We start from the raw sequence: 24,700 nt of genomic DNA on the forward strand, positions 1-24,700 counted from the left end.
ATTGAATCATATTCACCCGTTTACACTTCAGAATTGAATATTCTCACCTGTATGAATTTCTGTGTCGTCCCAACAACGATCACTTTGAGCAGAACTTTTCCCGCATGTTTTACAAAACGCTGCTTGTCACCTGTTTGGATTGCCATTTGATTATTATATACTGATAATTCTGCAGGTAAAGCCTTTAATTGGTTTCAAAAGCTCTGCATGTGAAAACCATGCTGGGACTGTCTGATATCTCCCCTCCTCTGATTGGATGACCTTGTTCCACACTCCAGACCAGTTAGTGAGAGATTTTTAAAGTATTATCTTTCAGTAAAACGAAGAGTTGCGCCAGTCTCCCTCCAGACCTCATGGCAGTGATTTAAGGGGTTCTGGTATGAAGGGAACTCTAAATCATGTTCTTGAGAAAGACATAGTGGTGGTTGGTACCCTAATGCACACTCAAAGGGTGATCTTACTGTAGTGGTACTGATTAGTGAATCATGTGCATATTCAATCTATGTGAGATCCTCACTCTACAAAAATATGCGTTGAAGCAGATAAAAAAGCCAAGTCACATTTCGTTCAGTACAAATGGCTCTTGGAACAAATTACAATACAATCCATTAATTTATTGACAGCTGCTCTAATACCTGAGATTTGCCGACACTTTAAAGTAAGAAGAGATCTTTTATTTTCCTCCCGAAATTTCATAAATCCGTTCATGGAACTTCCGATATAATCTGAAGAATATCTGTTGCTGATTTTTCTTTTCTTCTTTTAGCAGAAGGCTAACATACTGCAGTGATGGAAATGTGCTCCATCCTATAAACTCCTGTTATACAACAATGACAAATATCACCTCCTTGAGTCACAAAGATATAGTGTTTGGTTTCCTCACAGTGATGCAGCAGGAGGAAGAGGAACTGAGAGAAGAGAAACTACATATCAAAGAGGAGACGGAAAGATTCAGGGAGGAGCTGAGCTGTTACTGAACTATAGAAGAGACACAAACTTCCACATTCAACACAGTTCAACACACAAACCGCAAACATTACCTTCATTCAACATGCAAACTTCCTCTTATTGTTCTTCTCTATTTCTTCTCATTCTCACAGGTATAGTAGACTACAAAGGAAAATTAAAATAAAATGTCTCTTGGCAACAAATTATCTGTTGAAACATTTATAACATGATTTAACAATTATCTTTTTCCTTAGGGGTCAGCTGTGAGAAACCGACTGCAGTCGATAAAGAAAAATCCAGTTTAGAAGGAAGCCCCTTAACTCTGACCTGCAAATATACCAAAGGTGATGATAATTTCTTCTGGTATAAACAATATCCAGGAAAACCACCAGAGTTCCTGATCTCTCATCTGGAGTCTGGAGACATATTAAAGGATTCAGCTTCTGGACATTCTGTTAGAGTAACAAAAGAAGAAACTCTGATGGACCTGGTGATCTCTTCTGCTGCAGTGACAGACTCTGCTGTGTACTACTGTGCTCTGCGGCCCACAGTGACAGGAAACACAAAAACTCTGTACAAAAACCTTTGGAGCAAAGACAACACAATACTCCACAACATCCACTAGAGGGACTCACACACTGTTAAAGCACTGATCATTGAGTCTTTGGACTGATGACAAAGACAACAGAGAAATGAAGAAATAAAGATCCGAGACAGAGACAGAGCTGCTGTGGTAGCAGAAAATAATTTGATTGGTTGAGGTGAAGTCAAACAATCACATTAACAGAATCTGAAAATCCAGAAGCTTCATCTGTCTGACTCTGCTGTGTACTACTGTGCTCTGCAGCCCACAGTGACGGGAAACACCAAAAGTCTGTACAAAAACCTTTGGAGCAAAGACAACACAATACTCCCCAACATCCACCAGAGGGACTCACACATTGTTCCACTTCTCTGGTTTGTTATGCTTCTGCCAACATTCTTTGTACAGATGAGAATAAAACATACCTCAGTGTTTTTGCTGCTTCATTCAACTCTTTGTGATGTTTACATTTTGATTCTTAATAAAATAATAGAAATATAAAGTATGACAAACAAATGAACAAGATAGTGTGTGTTCTGTATTATAACTCATCGATGTGGCGTTGTGAGATATTTATTATCATGAATCTTTGCTTAGATTGATAAATGTAAAAGCCAAACATGTGACTGCTCATCCAGGTGAAATTTAAATCCGTTTGTCAGGTGTATTTGATACGGAGTATTTTCTTTACATCAGGAAGTCAAAACACTATCGACTGCTATCTTAATGAATCTGGCCTCCTTTGTTTTAAAAAAACACTTATTTTATATGTTTGTTGGTCACCTGGAGGAATAAACCACAAGTGAAACATCCCATTCTCTTAAAAAACTAATCACTGAACAGAGGAGCTCCAGACGTACAACATGAAGAGGTTTCCAATCCATCACAGGATGCCATATATGAATGCTGTTTGTTGTTGTGTACTGGATGTAAGTTTTATAATGACCCTGATGAAAGCCAAAATAAGTCGACAAAACAATGAAATGTTCCATAAATAAATGTTAAATGTGTTGCTGAATTTCTTTCATCTTAATAAAATCTTTTCCCACATATAATGCAAAATGACCAAATGAGAACTTTTTAAGTGAAACTTTTGCCAAATGTTTCGCAAGAACTGATTGTATGTTTCTTTAAATGAGACCAGATCTTAAAAAACATTCTGACATTCTCAAAGAACTTGTCATATTTTACAGACTGATTCCCTGTTCCAGTCTGAAAGTGATATTCTGACATGTGAATGCTATCTAAGTTGTAATAAGATGTTTCACTTGAAATTTTCTTTTTGACTTTAAAGGGACACTGTGTAATTTCTTCCCCCATCTAGTGGTGCAATTTTATTTTGCAAAGTCGAATGAATTTGCTCTCTTGCGCCTTGCGTTTTCAAATGTGCGCTGCAACTTCTTGATCTACGGCAGGCGGAATGTCAAGATTCAAGAAGCTATAGCTTCAGACTCATGGTCCATACAAACAAAAATAAATCAAGACACACAGTACAAAGGATTACATAACACACATACAATAACACTATAAATACAGATGACAGATAACATGTCAGATAACATAAGTTCTGTCAGAACCACTCTCGTCAAAACGAGAAGAGAAACAGAGATGAATTTCAGAAGCTTATTCTGAATGCATACAATTTATGTTTGGCGGTATGGCTCTGTTCGGAGGAAGTTCCCGACTTTTCCATGAGCTCCATGGAAGCCAAGACAGGGAACAGCAGCATCCTCAGGTGGAGTGCCTTCCATTTGCTGTAAAGGCAACAAACCCCTAGAACAGAGCAAGCAACAATGAACAACAGTATGACATTGTTTGGCAATGAGAAGTCGGTGGAGCAGGGGAGGTGGTGGGTGCAAGCAGAGAGCAAAAAAAAAAAGCAGTGACAGCAACCAAGTTTAAATGAAGTGCCCCAAATGCCAGCATCCAATTGCGAGCATCAGCTGATTACCCATTGAGCGCAGCTGGTTGCGGAGCCATAAGGGTTGGGTCGGCGTCAGCCAATAGGCAAAGGGCGCGTTGACTACGTGGTCTGCCAGAATTAACGCGATGCTCCATTTGACATAGCCTTTGGTGTGCAAGCAATGCAATTAGTCATATTCCGGGAGTTACCGGAAGTGATGTCGACGCAGCGGTAGCGTTAGCAGCAGTAGCGTTAGCAGCAGTGTGTAGTTGCTGGAAAGTGTTCTTTTAAATAAACTCCCGGTAAACTTACAAACTTTCTAATGCCTCGTTTTGTGAGTTAAGAGCCTATGTGTACTACGGCAGAAGTTTGGTAACAATCAATGCATTATTAGTGGGATAATTTACTAGATAAAATCTATTTAGCTTTAGCGGCTGTAATAAGCCATTCGGCGGAAATGACGTCACAATGACGTCATTTCCACTTGCAGGCCTGGTGGGGAAATCGCGATTCGAAGTGCTTTATGTCCCTCTCGGCACTTCGTCGTTTTTCATAGACCGGAAGGACATGGCAGCCTCCATAGAGCTTGCCCGCTCTATGTAGATACAGACAAGTTATTCTTCACTCAGGAGGATAAGTGAGATTGTTGACAGAGATAATTTTACACCAATGAGGACTAATTTATGAATGAATATGTTGATTTGAGCTAATAAATTACTTAATTTATTACATAGTGTCCCTTTAATTATCTCCATAAACTGGTTGGGATCTCAGATTCTGGTATTTTCCCCTTTTTCTAATTTAGATATTGTTCTGAGATCAGATGATTGTTCTTTTGCTGACAAAAAATAATATTATAGCTACTAAATTACAAAGGAAGGTCTGGTTCTTCACACCTTCCTCTACTTGAGCACGATGAAGAACATTTTAATTTCTCCCTAAATTATATAAAACAGGTGATATAATATCTTAATAAACTGTTCATGTTCAGCTTACAGTTCGTATAATGTGGGACATATCACATGTTGACCTTTCCTTTCATAAGCAGCTGGTTTAAAAATACGGTTATGAAAGTAAAATCAGTCCTTGAGGTTACAACTGTGAAAAAAGTAAATCCATGCCTTAAACTCCTGTTATAATACATTAAGGATGTAATCTCATAACTTCAACATTATTAAATATGGAGATAACAAGGAGTAAGAGGAACTGAGAGAAGAGAAACTACAGATCAAAGAGGAGACAGAGAGATTCAGGGAGGAGCTGAGCTGTTACTGAACTATAGAAGAAACACAAACTTCCACATTCAACACAGTTCAACACACAAACCGCAAACATTACCTTTATTCAACATGCTGTCTTTGCAGACATTTGTATTCACTCTGCTGTTTCTCCTCATTGTAACAGGTTCGTTTGATTATTTCAAAGATTCATTTCACCGTTTTATGTTTGTTGTTCAGTTATTTGACTTCTCTCTCCCTTTAGGTGTCAGCTGTGAACAACTCACTGCAGTCACGGATGAAGAGTCCAGTTTAGAAGGCAGCACTGTTACTCTGTCCTGCAAATATACCAAAGGTGATGATTATTTCTTCTGGTATAAACAATATCCAGGAAAACCACCAGAGTTCCTGATCTCTCATCTGGAGTCTGGAGACATATTAAAGGATTCAGCTTCTGGACATTCTGTTAGAGTGACAAAAAAAGAAACTCTGATAGATCTGGTGATCTCCTCTGCTGCAGTGACAGACTCTGCTGTGTACTACTGTGCTGTGAGGCCCACAGTGACAGGAAACACCAAAACTCTGTACAAAAACCTTTGGAGCAAAGACAACACAATACTCCACAACATCCACTAGAGGGACTCACACACTGTTAAAGCACTGATTGTTGAGTCATTGGACTGATGACAAAGACAACAGAGAAATGAAGCAGTAAAGATCAGAGACAGAGACAGAGCTGCTGTGGAAGCAGAAAAGAATTTGATTGGTTGAGTTGAAGTCAAACAATCACATCAACAGGTAATGGGCCCCGCCCACTGAACTTCAGCTCATCCAATGACATTATTTCTTCCTCATTCTACGGCAGTGGAAGAACATTGTTCATCTGCTGTCTGTCTGGCTTTAAGAACTCCAAAGACATGTTGCTTTACCTCTTTTTGCTTCTATCTCACATTAAAGGTGAGTTTAAGAACAGGGATTAAAGTTTTGTTGAAGCTGCTGCATTAACCAGATATACAGACTGCATTTCACTACTTTTCTTCTTCCTTTGCTCTGATAGAATGAAAATCATGTTTGGATCATCTTGTAAATTGAACTGACCGAGTTCTACAGTTGATTTAGTTGTGAATGTCCACAGAGTAACACTGTACAGGTGACATTTCCCACTGTCTTCTCCTCTCAGCCTCATGGACAATGTTAGTCTAATGGCTTCATTTTCTCTACTTTTTCCAGGACTAATAGCTGGAGACACAATCTCTCCTCAGCAAGATGAAGTCAGTGGAAGAGAAGGACAATCTGTCACTCTCACATGTACATATCAGACAGATTACAGTGGTGTTAGGCTTTACTGGTACAAACATCATTCTGACCTTCAGGCTCCTCAGTTTATACTCTGGAAAGGAGCAAAAGGCTCCACAGCTGAATATATTCCAGATAATCGATATGGCTCCCAAACATCAGCTACATCCACTGAACTGACCATCACAAAGCTAACCCTGGCAGACACAGCTCTCTACTACTGTGCTGTAGAAACACAGTGATACAAAGTGTAGAAGAGGCTGTACAAAAACCTGAACTCAGATATCTGACTACTCTTCAAAGAGGAGGGAAGTGGTGTTCAAACCACAGCTTCATATCAGATGGATTCTGCTAATTCCTGTTTTATCAGAGTCACTGTGGTTCCAGCTGCTAATGAAACACTGTGGGAGGATTCACATGAGCAGCAGATCCACATCAACAAGAAAACAACTACATGATGCTGCAAACACAATACAACATGAAAACAAACACAATTATATGTTAATAACTTCTAAGTCTCCATGAAATAAACTCTGTGTTTCTGAATAATTTTAGTTTTTCTGAAAGAAAACTTGCAGCTAAATCCAGCAGTATCAGAGTTCATCATCAGGTTTCACAGAAACTCCATCATCACTGCTGTCCACTTCATACTGTGTAGGAGATGTTCCAAACTTACCTTTAGAGCAAAGTCCACTCATCTTCCACGCAAAAATAACAAGTAATGAAAAGTTTTATTCTATCTAAATATTCAGACATGTCAGTTCATGTATTACTGTATAGTGAAGAACAGCATTGGTAGTTTAATTAGACAAAGGGTTCAGATTAACCTCCACAGTTGTTACTTTCAGCTCAAATACATGTTGTGTTTGTACATTAAGTTCATGCTGGGTACCTGCAGAAAACCGTGTTAACAAAGTTGATCTGAAGAACTCACAAAAACAAGTTCTGATGGGACTCATGCTGCATTCACTGTCCATCAGAAGTGGGAAGTTGGAACACTGAGTCTCCTCATTTTCAATCTCTGTATGTTATCTATAATCATCTGATTTTATTGATTTGTCACAAAATTGTTTTTCTCCAGATAGATTTTCTAAAGTTTCCTCCTTCAACCTGATGTAAATAATGATGATGATGATGATGATGATGATGATTATTATTATTGCAGCATCACTCTTATTTCTAAAGCTTCCATCAGCCTGAATGGAAACAGAACACAGCAGGAGGAGGAGCTACACAGCTGAATATGAAAGGCTTCATGTTGTAACTGAGGAGCTGCTGTGTTCTCTCTGCTGTTCACTCAGTACAAGTGAAAATAATGTTTCTGCTTTTCATTTGGATGATGATCGTCTCCTTTCAGACGGGTAAGTCAACAGAAGATGGAGCCAGATTTTAAAATGGAGGATAAACATGAAAAACATTTAGTTGATGTTTGGATTCACTTTTTATAAAACTAAACTGAGATTACAGAAAATTAATTCAATAATTCAAAAGATCATGCTGAAATCTGTCTTTGTTGTTTTCAGGATCCTCTGAGGATTTACTGACACCATTTAAAGATGTTCTGATGGGTTTGGAAGGAGACGATGTGACTCTCTCCTGCAACTATTCAGGCTCTGTAAATTATCTCTTCTGGTACCGACAGAATTCTGGTTCAGCTCCACAGCTTGTCATCAGAGGAATATCAGATGAAAAAGAAGAAAAATTTTCTTTAAAACATAAGAAAGAGAAAAGGGAGTTTGATCTGGTGATCTCCTCTGCTGCAGTGACAGACTCTGCTGTGTACTACTGTGCTCTGCAGCCCACAGTGACAGGAAACACCAAAACTCTGTACAAAAACCTTTGGAGCAAAGACAACACAATACTCCACAACATCCACTAGAGGAACTCACACACTGTTCCTCTTGTTTGTTACAGAATAAAGCAAAATCAATATGTTTGCTACATCACTAAACTCCTTGTTATGATAAATTCTAGATTATGAATAAACTACAATAAATGGAGATATTATAATTTCTTATTCAACTAAGAAAAAAATCTAGTATCTGAAAAAAAAGGAACGAGATGTGTGTTTTGTATAATATGTAAACAATCAATGTAGAGCATAATAAGTAACTATCTATACCGTCACTCTGGTGCTAATTACAGACCATTTAACATGATGAACACCTCATTATAAACTGTTCCAACCACAAAATCAACTAAACCTTAAATATTTGGTAAATAATAAAAAACCCATCTTTCAGATCACACAACAATCAAATTGCACAACATTCAATAAACTCACACAATTGTTGAACCAGTTTCCAGCAGTTATTTAAGTTTCAATGAAGTCTTAAATGTGTCCATATGTTTTTCTTTTTCTTTTTTTTTTGTAATAATTTTCACCCGTTCAATTCAACTGAATTTCTCACCTTTATGAATTTCTGTTTGATCCCAACAACAATCACTTCGAGCAAAACTTTTCCCGCATATTTTACAAGAATGCTGGTTCACCTGATTTATTTAGGAAAGGTACAAATACAGCAATTTATTTTAAATTGAAGGTTTGAGGAGAAAATAATTCTTTTGTTATATGTTGAACCTTTACATTTTGAGGTGTTGAATAAAGAGAAATCATAGAGACCTATAATCTGATAAATAAATGGTGACGTAAAATAAAATTCTTTTGAGTTGGATTTTATTTGTACAAACACAACTTCAAGTTCCTGGGTGTGCACATGGACACAGACCTCAGATGGAGCTCCAACACCTCGGCGGTTGTGAAGAAAGCCCAACAGCGGCTCCACTTCCTGAGGATCCTCAAGAGGACCAACTTAAAGAGGGAGCTGCTGACTGTCTTCTACCGCTGCTCCATCGAGAGTGTGCTGACCTACTGTCTATGTGTGTGGTTTTCCAGCTGCACCATGGCACAAAGGAAGACACTGCAGAGGGTCATTAACACGGCCCAGAAAATCATCGGCCACCCCCTTCCCTCCCTACAGGACCTCCACAGCACCCGTTGCCTGAGAAAGGCACGCAGCATCCTGAAAGACAGGTCCCACCCAGGCCATCGGGTGTTCCAGCTACTGCCCTCTGGCAGACGTTTCAGGATGCTCAAAACACGCACTAACAGACTCAGAGATGGCTTCTACAACAGGGCCATAGCTCTGTTAAATGAAAACACATGACACAATCTTCCACAACATCTCTCATGTGCAATAACAGTTGGAATAAGCTCTGGAAATACATGTGCAATATACGGAAAGTGCAATATTCTCTCTCTCATACTGACGCATATGTATCTGTTTACGGTCACTTTTGTGTAAATTAGTATAGTGTCCTTTTTTGTGTGTTTGTCTCTTTGATAAGTTACATGTCTTGTTTATTTATTATTTATTCCTTGGCACTGAGGTGAGAGTTTGTAACTTAATTTCGTTGTCTAATGTATATTTTTTATACTATTTGTGCAATGACAATAAACTGAACTGAACTGAACTCTGTGCAGTAAAATGGAGCTCTTTATTTGTACATTTCTAGTAACAGATACAGAAGCCCTGTAACCTGGATCAGCGTTGGTGAAATTAGAAGCTATAAAGAGTCGATGTTTGATGATTAAAGTTATAAAGTCAGAAGAAAAAAATGTTAATTTAGTCAGACTTAGAGAAAGGATGAGATGATTTTCTATTCTTTCATTTGCCTTTAAGGTCTCATAAAATGAGGATTAAAAAAGAAACAATTCAGCCAGACTCACAATACCAATGACCAGAATGTTTTATCTCCAACTGACTCTCAGGCCTTCCAAAAACCTCACTGACAAGCTGCTGGAAACCTGTTTTTTCACCTTTAAACCCAACTTTTTACCTCCAGCAGAGGGCGACGTTATCAAGTAGGCGGTGCTCTCCTTCTGCTCTGTGTTCAAGCATTCTGTCAATAAGAACTGCTGCTGTGAAGAGAACAATTGTCACACTGAATGTTGAACATCAGCTAGTTTCTCTTGTTGATTTAAACCTTGTTGTACAGATGGGACATTGGCTGTGGATTATTCTTGCTGCTCTTTTCTTTGGTAAGATACAAAGCTCAACATGTTTCCTCTTCAAACACTTGAACACATTACTGAGCTGCACATGAAGAGCTTTTAATGTTCATTCTACAGAAAATCAGAGCAGATCATTTCTGTTGCCATGTGTTACCTTGTAAAAACACCTTCTATGGTTAAAAGTGACAATGATCAGTGAAAATAGCATCTATTCTACATGTGATAGAACTCTTTAAAGCTGCTGATTGTTATCCATTAATCATTCATCTTTATTGATTCATCTCTTCCTCTGCATGTTGTGTTCTTCCCCAGAGTGTAAAGGAGAAGACACAGTGACCCAGCCAAGAGAAGATGTCACTGCTGCTGAAGGAGGCTCAGTTACACTCAACTGTACTTATGAAACCAGTTACACAGGAACCATCTATTTGTTCTGGTACAAACAAGGAGTAAATAGTTACCCAAAGTACATGCTGAAACGATACTCAACCACAGGAACAACGGCAGGAGAAAATGCTCCAGAGTTCAGAAAAAACAGATTTGATGCTGAGCTCAAAGGAAAATCAGTTAATCTGAAGATCCAGAAGCTTCATCTGTCTGACTCTGCTGTGTACTACTGTGCTCTGAAGCCCACAGTGACAGGAAACACCAAAACTCTGTACAAAAACCTTTGGAGCAAAGACAACACAATACTCCACAACATCCACTAGAGGGACTCAGGCATTGTTACACTTCTCTGGTTTGTTATCTGTCAACATTCCTTGTACAGATAAGAATAAAACATACCTCAGTGTTTTTGCTGCTTCATTGAACTCTTTGTGATGTTTACATTTTAATTCTTAATAAAATAATAGAAATATAAAGTACGACAGACAAACAAACAAGATAGCGTGTGTTCTGTATTATAAGTCATCAATGTGGTGTTGTGAGATATTTATTATCATGAATCTTTGCTTAGATAGATAAATGTAAAAGCCAAACATGTGACAGCTCATACAGGTGAAATATAAACCAGTTAGTCAGGTGTATTTGATACGGAGTATTTTCTTTACATCAGGGAGTCAAAACACCATCGACTGCTATCTTAATGAATCTGGCCTCCTTTGTTCTTAAAAAAAACCTTATTTTAAATGTTTGTTGGTCACCTGGAGGAACAAACACTGTATAAACCACAAAGCAATCCCTTTTGTCACTTATTTCTTTTAATTTTATCTTAATGATGTGGTTTTACTCTAAAAATAACAAATCCCTACTCTTTCAGAGTTCCATGAGTTTTAAATGGAAAATTAAAGCATTGAGATAACACTTAATCAAAAAACTCCTGACATGTTGATAATAATAGACAATAACTTTCTGTCCTCTTCCGTCAACACTAATTCTACAAACTGGAATACAATGCTGCATGCTGGAAGATTTTACGCCATCCACCTTGAAAAAATGTACCTGCTAGTAATTTTTTGTTTAAAAAGGCAGAAGCATGGGGGCTTAGGGTTATTGGAGCTTATCTGTGTCCTAAACCATCTGACAGTAAACTCATAATTAACTTGATCAAAATCAATGCCACAAATTCTAACCAACCAAACAGTTGAAGCATTATCAACATACTTGATACAGTGTACATATGGCTAAATAGAAATATAAGTGAAACATCCCATTCTCTTAAAAAACTAATCACTGAACAGAGGAGCTCCAGACGTACAACATGAAGAAGTTTCCAATCCATCACAGGATGCCATATATGAATGCTGTTTGTTGTTGTGTACTGGATGTAAGTTTTATAATGACCCTGATGAAAGCCAAAAGCCTAAATACGTTGACAAAACAATGAAATGTTCCATGAATAAATGTTAAATATGTTGCTGAATTTCTTTCATCTTAATAAAATCTTTTCCCATATATTTTTCAAATTGACCAAATGAGAACTTTTTTAGTGAAACTTTTAACAAATGTTTTGCAAGAACTGATTGTATGTTTCTTTAAATGAGACCATATCTGAAAGAACATTCGGAAATTCTCAAAGAACTTGTCATATTTTACAGACTGATTCCCTGTTCCAGTCTGAAAGTGATATTCTGACTTGTAATTTTCTCTTGGATTGAAATTATATCTATAAACTGGTTGGGCTTTAGGCTGCATGGTGGTGTGGTGGTTAGCACTGTCATCTCACAGCAAAAGGGTTCCAGGTTCAACTCCCAGCTGGAGCTTTTCTGTGTGGAGTTTGCATGTTCTCCCTGTGTATGCGTGGATTCCCTCCAATTATTCCGGCTTCCTCCCACTGTACAAAAACATTCATGTTAGGTTAATTGGTGTCTCTAAACTTTTACATAGGAGTGAGCATGTGTGTGGTTGTTTGTCTTGTTTTTCTTGTTTGTCTATGTGTGGCCCTTTGATGAACTGGCGGCCTGTCCAGGGTTTACCTGCCTCTCGCTCGATGACTGCTGAGATAGGCTCCAGCCCCACCGCGACCCGAATGACGGATTCAGCGGGTATAGAAGATGGATGGATGGATGGATGGATGGTTGGGATCTCAGATTCTGGTCTTCTCCCCACTTTTTCTACTTTAGATATTGTTCTGAGATTAGATGATTGTTCTTTTGCTGACAACAAATAATATTACAACTACTAAATTACGAAGGAAGGTCTGGTTCTTCACACCTTCCTAAATTTGAGCAGGATGAAGAACTGTTTAATTTCTCCCTACATTATATAAAACAGGTGATATAATATCTTAATAAACTGTTCATGTTCAGGTTACAGTTCATATAATCTGAGACAAATCACATGTTGACATTTCATAACCAGCTGGTTTAAAAGTACAGATATGAACCTTGAGGTTACAACTGTGAAAAAAGTAAATCCATGCCTTAAACTCCTGTTATAAAACATTAAGGATGTAATCCCTTGACCTCAACATTATTAAATATGGAGCTTACAAACCAGGAGTAAGAGGAACTGAGAGAAGAGAAACTACAGATCAAAGAGGAGACGGAGAGATTCAGGGAGGAGCTGAGCTGTTATTGAACTATAGAAGAGACACAAACTTCCACATTCAACACAGTTCAACACACAAACCACAAACATTACCTTTATTCAACATGCTGTCTTTGCAGACATTTGTATTCACTCTGCTGTTTCTACTCATTGTAACAGGTTCGTTTGATTATTTCAAAGATTCATTTCAGCATTTTATGTTTGTTGCTCAGTTATTTGACTTCTCTCTTCCTTTAGGTGTCAGCTGTGAACAACTCACTGCAGTCACGGATGAAGAGTCCAGCTTAGAAGGCAGCACTGTTACTCTGTCCTACACTTACTATCAAACAGCAAGTGGGGATGATTATTTCTTCTGGTATCGACAATATCCAGGAAAACCACCAGAGTTCCTGATCTCTCACTCAGGAACAGGAACAAAAATATCAGCTCAAGTACCTGGACTGTCTTATAAAGTGAGTGATGATAAAAAGCAAATGGATCTGGTGATCTCCTCTGCCGCAGTGACAGACTCTGCTGTGTACTACTGTGCTGTGCAGCCCACAGTGACAGGAAACACCAAAACTCTGTACAAAAACCTTTGGAGCAAAGACAACACAATACTCCACAACATCCACTAGAGGGACTCACACACTGTTCCTCTTGTTCGTTACAGAATAAAGCAAAATCAATATGTTTGCTACATCACTCAAATCCTTGTTATGAAGTCTCGATTATGAATAAACTACAATAAATGGAGATATAATAATTTCTTAATCAACTAAGAAAAAAACTAGTATCAGAAAAAAAAGGAACGAGACGTGTGTTTTGTATACTGTAATATGGAAACAATCAATGTAGATCGTAATAAGTAACTATCTATACCGTCACTCTGGTGCTAATTACAGACCATTTAACATGATGAACACCTCATTATAAACTGTTCCAACCACAAAATCAACTAAACCTTAAATATTTGGTAAATAATAAAAAAAAAACATCTTTCAGATCACACAACAATCAAATTGCACAACATTCAATAAACTCACACAATTGTTGAACCAGTTTCCAGCAGTTATTTAAGTTTCAATTAAGTCTTAAATATGTCCATATTTTTGTCTTTTTCTTTTTTTTTGTAATAATTTTCACCCGTTCATCCATCCATCCATCCATTATCTTCCGCTGGTCCGGGGATCGGGTCGCGGGGGCAGCAGCTTGAGCAAAGAGACCCAGACGTCCCTGTCCCCGGCCACTTCCTCCAGCTCTTTTGGGGGGACCCCGAGGCGTTCCCAGGCCAGCCGAGAGACATAGTCTCTCCAACGTGTCCTGGGTCTTCCCCGGGGCCTTCTCCCAGTGGGACGGGCCCGGAACACCTCACCGGGGAGGCGTCCAGGAGGCATTCTCACCAGATGCCCGAGCCACCTCATCTGACTCCTCTCGATGCGGAGGAGCAGCGGTTCTACTCCGAGCCCCTCCCGGATGACCGAGCCTTTCACCCTATCTCTAAGGGAGAGCCCAGACACCCTGCGGAGGAAACTCATTTCGGCCGCTTGTATTCGCGATCTCGTTCTTTCGGTCACTACCCACAGCTCGTGACCATAGGTGAGGGTAGGAACATAGATTGACCGGTAAATCGAGAGCTTGGCCTTCTGGCTCAGCTCCTTCTTCACCACGACGGGCCGGTGCAGAGCCCGCATCACTGCAGACGCCGCACCGATCCGCCTGTCAATATCCTGTTCCATTCGTCCCTCACTCGTGAACAAGACCCCGAGATACTTGAACTCCTCCACTTGGGGAAGGATCTCGTTCCCGACCCGGAGAGAGCATTCCACCCTTTTCCGGCCGAGGACCATGGTCTCAGATTTGGAGGTGCTGATGGTCATCCCAGTCGCTTCACACTCGGCTGCGAACCGCTCTAGTGAGAGCTGAAGGTCACGGCCTGACGACGCCAACAGAACCAAATCGTCCGCAAAAAGCAGAGACCCGATTCTGAGGTCGCCAAACCGGACCCCCTCAACGCCCTGGCTGCGCCTAGAAATTCTGTCCATAAAAATTATGAACAGAATCGGTGACAAAGGGCAGCCCTGACGGAGTCCAACCCTCACAGGAAACATGTCCGACTTACTGCCGGCAATGCGGACCAAACTCTGACACCGGTCATACAGGGACCGAACAGCCCATATCAAGGAGTCCGGCACTCCATACTCCCGGAGCACCCCCCACAAGAGTCCCCGAGGGACACGGTCGAACGCCTTCTCCAAGTCCACAAAACACATGTAGACCGGTTGGGCGAACTCCCATGCTCCCTCCAGGATCCTGCGGAGGGTATAGAGCTGGTCCACTGTTCCACGGCCAGGACGAAAACCACACTGCACCTCCTGAATCCGAGATTCGACTATCCGGCGGATCCTCCTCTCCAGTACCCCCGAAAAGACCTTACCAGGGAGGCTGAGGAGTGTGATCCCCCTATAGTTGGAACACACCCTCCGGTCCCCCTTTTTAAAGAGGGGGACCACCACCCCGATCTGCCAGTCCAGAGGCACTGCCCCCGATGTCCACGCGATGCTGCAGAGGCGTGTCAACCAAGACAGCCCCACAATATCCAGAGCCCTGAGGAACTCAGGACGGACCTCATCCACCCCCGGGGCCTTGCCACCGAGGAGTTTTTTGACCACCTCGGCAACCTCAGCCCCAGAAATGGGAGGTCCCACGTCCGAGCTCCCCAACTCTGCTTCCTCATCGGAAGGCGTGTCGGTAGGATTGAGGAGGCCCTCGAAGTACTCCCCCCACCGACTCACGACGTCCCTAGTTGAAGTCAGCAGAGCCCCGCCCTCACCATACACGGTGTTGACGGTGCACCGCTTCCCCCCCCTGAGCCGCCGGATGGTGGACCAGAATCTCCTCGAGGCCGTCCGGAAATCGTTCTCCATGGCCTCCCCGAACTCCTCCCAAGCCCGAGTTTTTGCCTCAGCAACCGCCGAGGCTGCGTTCCGCTTGGCCTGTCGGTACCCATCAGCTGCTTCCAGAGTCCCACTGGCCAAAAAGGCCCGATAGGACTCCTTCTTCAGCTTGACGGCCTCCCTCACCACTGGGGTCCACCAGCGGGTTCGGGGATTGCCGCCACGACAGGCACCGACCACCTTGCGGCCACAGCTCCGGTCGGCCGCCTCAACAATGGAGGCACGGAACATGGCCCATTCGGGCTCAATGTCCCCCACCTCCCCCGGGACATGGTTGAAGCTCTGCCGGAGGTGGAAGTTGAAACTCCTCCTTACAGGGGATTCCGCCAGCCGTTCCCAGCAGACCCTCACAATACGTTTGGGCCTGCCAGGTCTGACCGGCTTCCTCCCCCACCAGCGGAGCCAACTCACCACCAGGTGGTGATCAGTTGACAGCTCCGCCCCTCTCTTCACCCGAGTGTCCAGGACATACGGCCGCAAGTCCGATGATACGACTACAAAGTCGATCATCGAACTGCGGCCTAGGGTGTCCTGGTGCCAAGTGCACATATGGACACCCTTATGCCTGAACATGGTGTTCGTTATGGACAATCCGTGACGAGCACAGAAGTCCAACAACAAAACACCACTCTGATTCAGATCGGGGGGGCCGTTCCTCCCAATCACGCCCCTCCAGGTCTCACTGTCATTGCCCACGTGAGCATTGAAGTCCCCCAGCAGGACGAGGGAGTCTCCCGGACGAGCACTCTCTAGTGCCTCCTCCAGGGACTCCAAAAAGGGTGGGTACTCTGAACTGCCGTTCGGTGCATAAGCACAAACAACAGTCAGGACCCGTCCCCCCACCCTAAGGCGGAGGGAGGCTACCCTCTCGTCTACCGGGGTAAACCCCAATGTACAGGCGCACAGCCGGGGGGTGATAAGTATGCCCACACCTGCTTTACGCCTCTCACCGCGGGCAACTCCAGAGTGGAAGAGAGTCCAACCCCTCTCGAGGAGGCTGGTTCCGCAGCCCAAGCCATGCGTCGAGGTGAGTCCGACTATATCTAGCCGGAACCGCTCAGCCTCGCGCACCAGCTCAGGCTCCTTCCCCAGCAGAGAGGTGACGTTCCACGTCCCAAGAGCCAGCTTCAGTAGCCGAGGATCAGACCGCCAAGGTCCCCGCCTTCGGCTGCCGCCCAGCTCACATTGCACCCGACCCCCATGGCCCCTCCCACGGTGGTGAGCCCGTAGGAAGGGGGACCCGTGTCGTTTCTTCGGGCTGTGCCCGACCGAGCCCCACGGGCACAGACCCGGCCACCAGGCGTTCACCCGTTCAATTCAACTGAATTTCTCACCTTTATGAATTTCTGTGTGGTCCCAACAACAATCACTTTGAGCAAAACTTTTCCCGCATATTTTACAAGAATGCTGGTTCACCTGATTTATTTAGGAAAGGTACAAATACAGCAATTTATTTTTAAATTGAAGGTTTGAGGAGAAAATAATTCTTTTGTTATATGTTGAACCTTTACATTTTGAGGTGTTGAATAAAGAGAAATCATAGAGACCTATAATCTGATAAATAAATGGTGACGTAAAATAAAATTCTTGTCAGTTGGATTTTATTTGTACAAACACCTCTGTGCAGTAAAATGGAGCTCTTTATTTGTACATTTCTAGTAACAGATACAGAAGCCCTGTAACCTGGATCAGTGTTGGTGAAATTAGAAGTTATAAAGAGTCAATGTTTTAGTTAGTAAAAGAAGGAATCGAAAACAGTCAACTTCCTGGGTGGATCTATCTAATCTGTTAACGGTACCACGTACAACTCAGAATACAACAGAGACCAGTGTAAACTCCACAAAGCTAGCCTTACTTAATATTAGATCTCTGTCCAATAAGTCACTGTTAGTTAATAACTTCTTAATTTCACACAATTTAGATTTTCTTTTTCTGACAGAAACATGGTTAACAGAGAGCACAAGTGCTGCTGTTCTTAATGAAGCAGCCCCCCCAAACTTTAGTTTTATGGATAAATGCCAAAATGGGAGGAAAGGTGGGGGTGAAGCTGCCTTATTTAAAGATACATTCCAGTGTAAAGAGATCTCATTTGGTGATTTCACTTCTTTTGAATATCTGAGTTTTATTTTAAAGGGTGTTCCTAAAATCCTGTTCTTAATCATTTACAGATCTCCAGGATACTGTGCAAGTTTTATTGATGATTTTTCTGAATTATTGTCTGTTATTTCGACTGATTTTAACCATTTTATCTTGACTGGGGATTTTAACATTCACATGGATAATATGACGGATGGTACTGCCAAAGAATTTTCTTCTGTGCTGGACATGTTTGGTTTGTGGCAGCATGTAACAGAACCAACCCACCTTCGAGGTCACATTCTGGACCTGGTCATTTCTAAAGGTGTTGATATTTCTTCTGTTGTGGTTATTGATTTGGCCTTGTGTGACCATTTTTGTATTTTATTTGATTTACATATTACTCAGAATGTTCAAACAACCAGCTTCTCAGTTAAGAAGAGGTACATCAATGAGAAAACAAGTGCTCAGTTTAGGGAGGCCATAGCTATGTTACCAACAATGAGCGCAGAGTCGGTTGAAGGAATGCTGGATCAATTTAACTTGAAAATTTTTAATGTAATGGAAGCTGTTGCACCGATAAGAATCAAGAGCACCTTGATCAAACAGAAAACCCCATGGAGAAACACCACTACGGTCAAAAACCTGAAAAGAGAATGCAGGAAAGCTGAACGTAAGTGGAGGAAAACAAAGCTTCAGATTCACTATGAGCTGTACAAAGAAAGCCTGCGTAGTTATAACAATGAGCTGTGCAAGGCCAGACAGCTGCATTTATCTGAAATGATTAATAAGAATGTCAACAATTCTCGAACTCTGTTTGCTATGGTTGAAAAACTCACAAATCCTCCTAAACAGTCAAACCCAGACCTCCTCTCCACTGAGAAATGCAACGAATTTGCCAACTTTTTTAGCCAAAAAATCAAAACAATTAGACAAAACATTAACGCAACACAGACAAACAAGAAAACTAATCTGTGTCTAAAACCTAGAAATAACTCTGACGTTATGTCACAATTTAATATCGTTAATTTAAAAATCCTAGAGGAAACAGTTCGGCAGCTGAAATCAACAACTTGCTCTCTGGACATAATACCATCCGACTTTTTAAAAACTGTTTTTACCTCAGTAGAAAGTGATCTCCTACGAATAGTTAACAGCTCACTGGCATCAGGCATTTTTCCCAAGCCACTAAAGACAGCTGCCATTAAGCCACTCCTAAAGAAGAGAACTCTAGACGCCTCTATGATGAACAACTACAGACCTGTCTCTAACCTCTCTTTTATATCCAAGATTATTGAGAAAGTTGTATTTAACCAGCTCAACGACTTTCTGAATGAAAGTGGAAGTCTTGATAAGTTTCAATCAGGCTTCAGACGTCATCACAGCACTGAAACAGCTCTGGTCAAAGTGTTAAACGACATTAGGTTAAATACTGATTCTGGTAATGTTTCAGTCCTGGTTCTGTTGGACCTCAGCGCTGCGTTTGATACTGCAGATCACAGAATCCTGTTGCACAGGCTGGAAAACTGGGTTGGACTTTCTGGAGCGGTCCTTAACTGGTTCAGGTCCTACTTAGAAGGCCGGAGTTATTTTGTTACAATTGGCAGCTATGAATCTGAGCGAGTGGCCATGACTTGTGGAGTCCCCCAGGGGTCAATTCTTGGACCTCTCCTGTTTAACTTGTATATGCTCCCTTTGGGTCAGATGTTGCAGAATTTTAACATCAATTATCACAGTTATGCAGACGATACACAACTTTATGTGTCTCTGTCACCGGACGACTGCAGCCCAGCAGACGTACTGTGTCAGTGTCTGGAGGAAGTAAACACCTGGATGAGAGAGAATTTTCTACAATTAAATGAAGACAAAACTGAGATCATTCTGTTTGGTAGCAAAGAGAAGAGGGTCAGCGTTGGTAAATATCTTGAGACTCGGGGCCTTACAATCACTGACCAAGTTGGTAACCTCGGAGTGTTGATAGACTCAGATCTGACTTTCAGCAGCCACATCAAAGCTGTCACCAAGGCAGCTTTTTACCATCTCAGAAACATCAACAGAATTAAAGGTTTCCAGGAGAAACTCATCCATGCATTCATCTCCAGTAGACTCGATTACTGTAATGCTCTTTTAACTGGACTTCCCAAAAAGAGCATTAAACATCTGCAGCTCATCCAGAACGCTGCTGCTGGAGTTTTAACCCGGACTAAGAGATCTGAACACATCACACCAGTTTTAAAATCTTTACACTGGCTTCCAGTCAGTCACAGAATAGATTTTAAAAGCCTGCTGATGGTTTACAAATCCCAGAACGGTTTAGGCCCAAAATACATCTGTGATCTGTTCAGAGAATATAAAGCCAGCAGAGCTCTTAGATCCAAGGACTCAGGTCAGCTGGTCCAGTCCAGAGTCCAGACTAAACATGGAGAAGCAGCATTTAGCTGTTATGCTGCCAACAAGTGGAACAAACTGCCAGTGGAGATTAAACTTTCACCAAATGTAGACATTTTTAAATCCAGGTTAAAGACATTTCTTTTCTCATGTGTCTATGCATGAAATATCTTTTAACTTATCTAGACTGTTGCCTGTTTTTAAATTCATTTAAATGATTTTATATGTTTCTCTTTATATTCTTTTATGTATTTTTAATACTTCTTCCACTCCCTGCTGCAATGCTTTTATATTATGTAAAGCACTTTGAACTGTTTGTACATGAAATGTGCTATACAAATAAATTTGATTTGATTTGATTTGAATGTTTGATGATTAAAGTTATAAAGTCAGAAGAATTTTTTTTTATTTTAGTCAGACTTAGAGAAATGATGAGATGATTTTCTACTCTTTCATTTGCCTTTAAGTTCTCATAAAATGAGGATAAAAAAAAACAATTCAGCCAGACTCACAATAACAATGACCAGAATCTTTTATCTCCAACTGACTCTCAGGCCTTCCAATAACCTCACTAACAAGCTATTGGAAGCCTGTTTTTCCAACTTTTATCTCAACTTTTTACCTCCACCAGAGGGCGACGTTAAGAGTAGGCGGTGCTCTACTTCTGCTCTGTGTTCAAGCATTCTGTCAATAAGAACTGCTGCTGTGAAGAAAACAATTGTCAGACTGAATGTTGAACATCAGCTAGTTTCTCCTGTTGATTTAAACCTTGTTGTACAGATGGAACATTGGCTGTGGATTATTCTTGCTGCTCTTCTCTTTGGTAAGATACAAAGCTCAACATGTTTCCTCTTCAAACACTTGGAACACATTACTGAGTTGCACATGAAGAGCTTTTCATGTTCATTCTACAGTAAATCAGAGCATTTGTTACCTTGTAAAAACACCTTTATGGTTCAAAATGACAATGATCAGTGAAAATGACATCTATTCTACATGTAATAGAACTCTTTAAAGCTGCTGATTGTTCTCCTTTAATCATTCATCTTTATTGATTCATCTCTTCCTCTGCATGTTCTGTTCTTCCCCAGAGTGTAAAGGAGAAGACACAGTGACCCAGCCGAGAGAAGATGTCACTGCTGCTGAAGGAGGCTCAGTTACACTCAACTGTACTTATGAAACCAGTGATACTGGTCCCACATTGTTCTGGTACAAACAAGAAGTAAATAGTTACCCAAAGTACATGCTGAAACGAATTAATTAACGAAAACAAATTATCATCAACCGGAGATAATGCTCCAGAGTTCAGCAAAGACGGATTTGATGCTGAGCTCAAAGGAAAATCCGTTAATCTCATTATCCAGAAGCTTCATCTGTCTGACTCTGCTGTGTACTACTGTGCTCTGCAGCCCACAGTGACGGGAAACACCAAAACTCTGTACAAAAACCTTTGGAGCAAAGACAACACAATACTCCACAACATCCACTAGAGGGACTCACACACTGTTACACTTCTCTGGTTTGTTATCCTTCTGTCAACATTCTTTGTACAGATGAGAATAAAACATACCTCAGTGTTTTTGCTGCTTCATTGAACTTTTTGTGATGTTTACATTTTGATTCTTAATAAAATAATAGAAATATAAAGTATGACAAACAAATGAACAAGATAGTGTGTGTTCTGTATTATAACTCATCAATGTGGTGTTGTGAGATATTTATTATCATGAATCTTTGCTTAGATAGATAAATGTAAAAGCCAAACATTTGACAGCTCATCCAGAAATATAAACCAGTTAGTCAGGTGTATTTGATACGGAGTATTTTCTTTACATCAGGGAGTCAAAACACTGTCTACTGCTATCTTAATGAATCTGGCGTCCTTTGTTCTTAAAAAACACTTATTTTAAATGTTTGTTGGTCACCTGGAGGAAAAAACAATATTTTTTTCACTTATTTATTTTAGCTTTATCTTAATGATGTGATTTTATTCTAAAAATAACAAATCCCTTCTATGTCAGAGTTCCATGAGTTTTAAATGGAAAATTAAAGCATTGAGATAATACTTAATCAAAAAATTCCTGACATGTTGATAATAATAGACAATAACTTTCTGTCCTCTTACGTCAACACTAATCCTACAAACTGGAATACAATGCGGCATGCTGGAAGATTTCACGCCATCCACCTTCAAAAAATGTACCTGCTAGTCATTTTGTGGTTAAAAAGGCAGAAAAGTAGGGGGGTTAGGGTTGTTGGAGCTTATCTGTGTCCTAAACCATCTGACAGTAAACTCATAATTAACTTGATCAAAATCAATGCCAAAAATTCTAACCAACCAAACAGTTGAAGCTTTATAAACATACTTTATGCAGTGTCAACATGGCTAAAGTGAAAGAAATATAAGTGAAACAACCCATTCTCTTAAAAAACTAATCACTGAACAGAGGAGCTCCAGACGTACAACATGAAGAGGTTTCCAATCCATCACAGGATGCCATATATGAATGTTGTTTGTTGTTGTGTACTGGATGTAAGTTTTATAATGACCCTGATGAAAGCCAAAAGCCTAAATACGTTGACGAAATGTTCCATAAATAAATGTTAAATGTGTTGCTGAATTTCTTTCATCTTAATGAAATCTTTTCCCACATATTTACCAAAATGACCAAATGACAACTTTTTTAGTGACACTTTTGCCAAATGTTTTGCAAGAACTGATTGTATGTTTCTTTAAATGAGTTCAGATCTGAAAGAACATTCTGAAATTCTCAAAGAACTTGTCATATTTTACAGACTGATTCCCTGTTCCAGTCTGAAAGTGATATTCTGACATGTGAATGCTATCTAAGTTGAAATAAAATATTTTACTTGTAATTTTCTCTTGGATTGAAATTATATCTATAAAGTGGTTGGGCTCTAGGCTGCATGGTGGTGTGGTGGTTAGCACCTTCATCTCACAGCAAGAGGGTTCCAGGTTCAACTCCCAGCTGGGGCTTTTCTGTGTGGAGTTTGCATGTTCTCCCTGTGTATGCGTGGGTTCCCTCCAATTATTCCGGCTTCCTCCCACTGTACAAAAACATTCATGTTAGGTTAATTGGTGTCTCTAAATTTTTACTTAGGAGTTAAGTAAAGGAGTAAGGAGTTAAGTGTGTGGTTGTTTGTCTCGTTTGTCTCTGTGTGGCCCTTTGATGAACTGGCGGCCTGTCCAGGGTGTACCCTGCCTCTCGCTCGATGACGGATTCAGCGGGTATAGAAAATGGATGGATGGATGAATGGATGGTTGGGATCTCAGATTCTGGTCTTTTCCCCCCTTTTTCTAATTTAGATATTGTTCAGAGATTAGATGATTGTTCTTTTGCTGACAAAAAATAACATTACAGCTACTAAATTACGAAGGAAGGTCTGGTTCTTCACACCCTCCTAAATTTGAGCAGGATGAAGAACTGTTTAATTTCTCCCTAAATTATATAAAACAGGTGATATAATATCTTAATAAACTGTACATGATCAGGTTACTGTTCATATAATCTGAGACATATCACATGTTGACATTTCATAACCAGCTGGTTTAAAAGTACAGATATGAACCTTGAGGTTACAACTGTGAAAAAAGTAAATCCATGCCTTAAACTCCTGTTCTAAAACAATGACAAATATCACCTCCTTGAGTCACAAAGATATAGCGTTTGGTTTCCTCACAGTGATGCAGCAGGAGGAAGAGGAACTGAGAGAAGAGAAACTACAGATCAAAGAGGAGACAGAGAGATTCAGGGAGGAGCTGAGCTGTTACTGAACTATAGAAGAGACACAAACTTCCACATTCAACACAGTTCAACACACAAACCGCAAACATTACCTTTATTCAACATGCTGTCTTTGCAGACATTTGTATTCACTCTGCTGTTTCTACTCATTGTAACAGGTTCGTTTGATTATTTCAAAGATTCATTTCAGCATTTTATGTTTGTTGTTCAGTTATTTGACTTCTCTCTCCATTTAGGTGTCAGCTGTGAACAACTCACTGCAGTCAAGGATGAAGAGTCCAGTTTAGAAGGCAGCAATGTTACTCTGTCCTACACTTACTATCAAACAGCAAGTGGCAGTGATCAATTTTATTGGTATCGACAATATCCAGGAAAACCACCAGAGTTCCTGATCTCTCACTCAGGAACAGGAACAGAAATATCAGCTCCAGTACCTGGACTGTCTTATAAAGTGAGTGATGATAAAAAACAAATGGATCTGGTGATCTCCTCTGCTGCAGTGACAGACTCTGCTGTGTACTACTGTGCTGTGAGGCCCACAGTGACAGGAAACACCAAAACTCTGTACAAAAACCTTTGGAGC

At 40.6% G+C, this 24,700-nt stretch overlaps 1 protein-coding gene across 1 annotated transcript; it reads left to right on the forward strand.

Annotated features, from left to right (window-relative positions):
- Nucleotides 1–21,130: 21,130 nt before the first annotated feature.
- LOC142398706 (T cell receptor alpha variable 40) lies at nucleotides 21,131–21,840 on the forward strand. Its single transcript, XM_075482825.1, has 3 exons — nucleotides 21,131–21,173; nucleotides 21,442–21,600; nucleotides 21,638–21,840. Exons 1-3 carry the CDS (start codon nucleotides 21,131–21,133, stop codon nucleotides 21,838–21,840), a joined length of 405 nt encoding a protein of 134 aa, XP_075338940.1.
- Nucleotides 21,841–24,700: the final 2,860 nt, after the last annotated feature.

This window comes from Odontesthes bonariensis, chromosome 14 (assembly GCF_027942865.1).
Source record: "Odontesthes bonariensis isolate fOdoBon6 chromosome 14, fOdoBon6.hap1, whole genome shotgun sequence".
Taxonomy (NCBI): Eukaryota; Metazoa; Chordata; class Actinopteri; order Atheriniformes; family Atherinopsidae; genus Odontesthes; species Odontesthes bonariensis.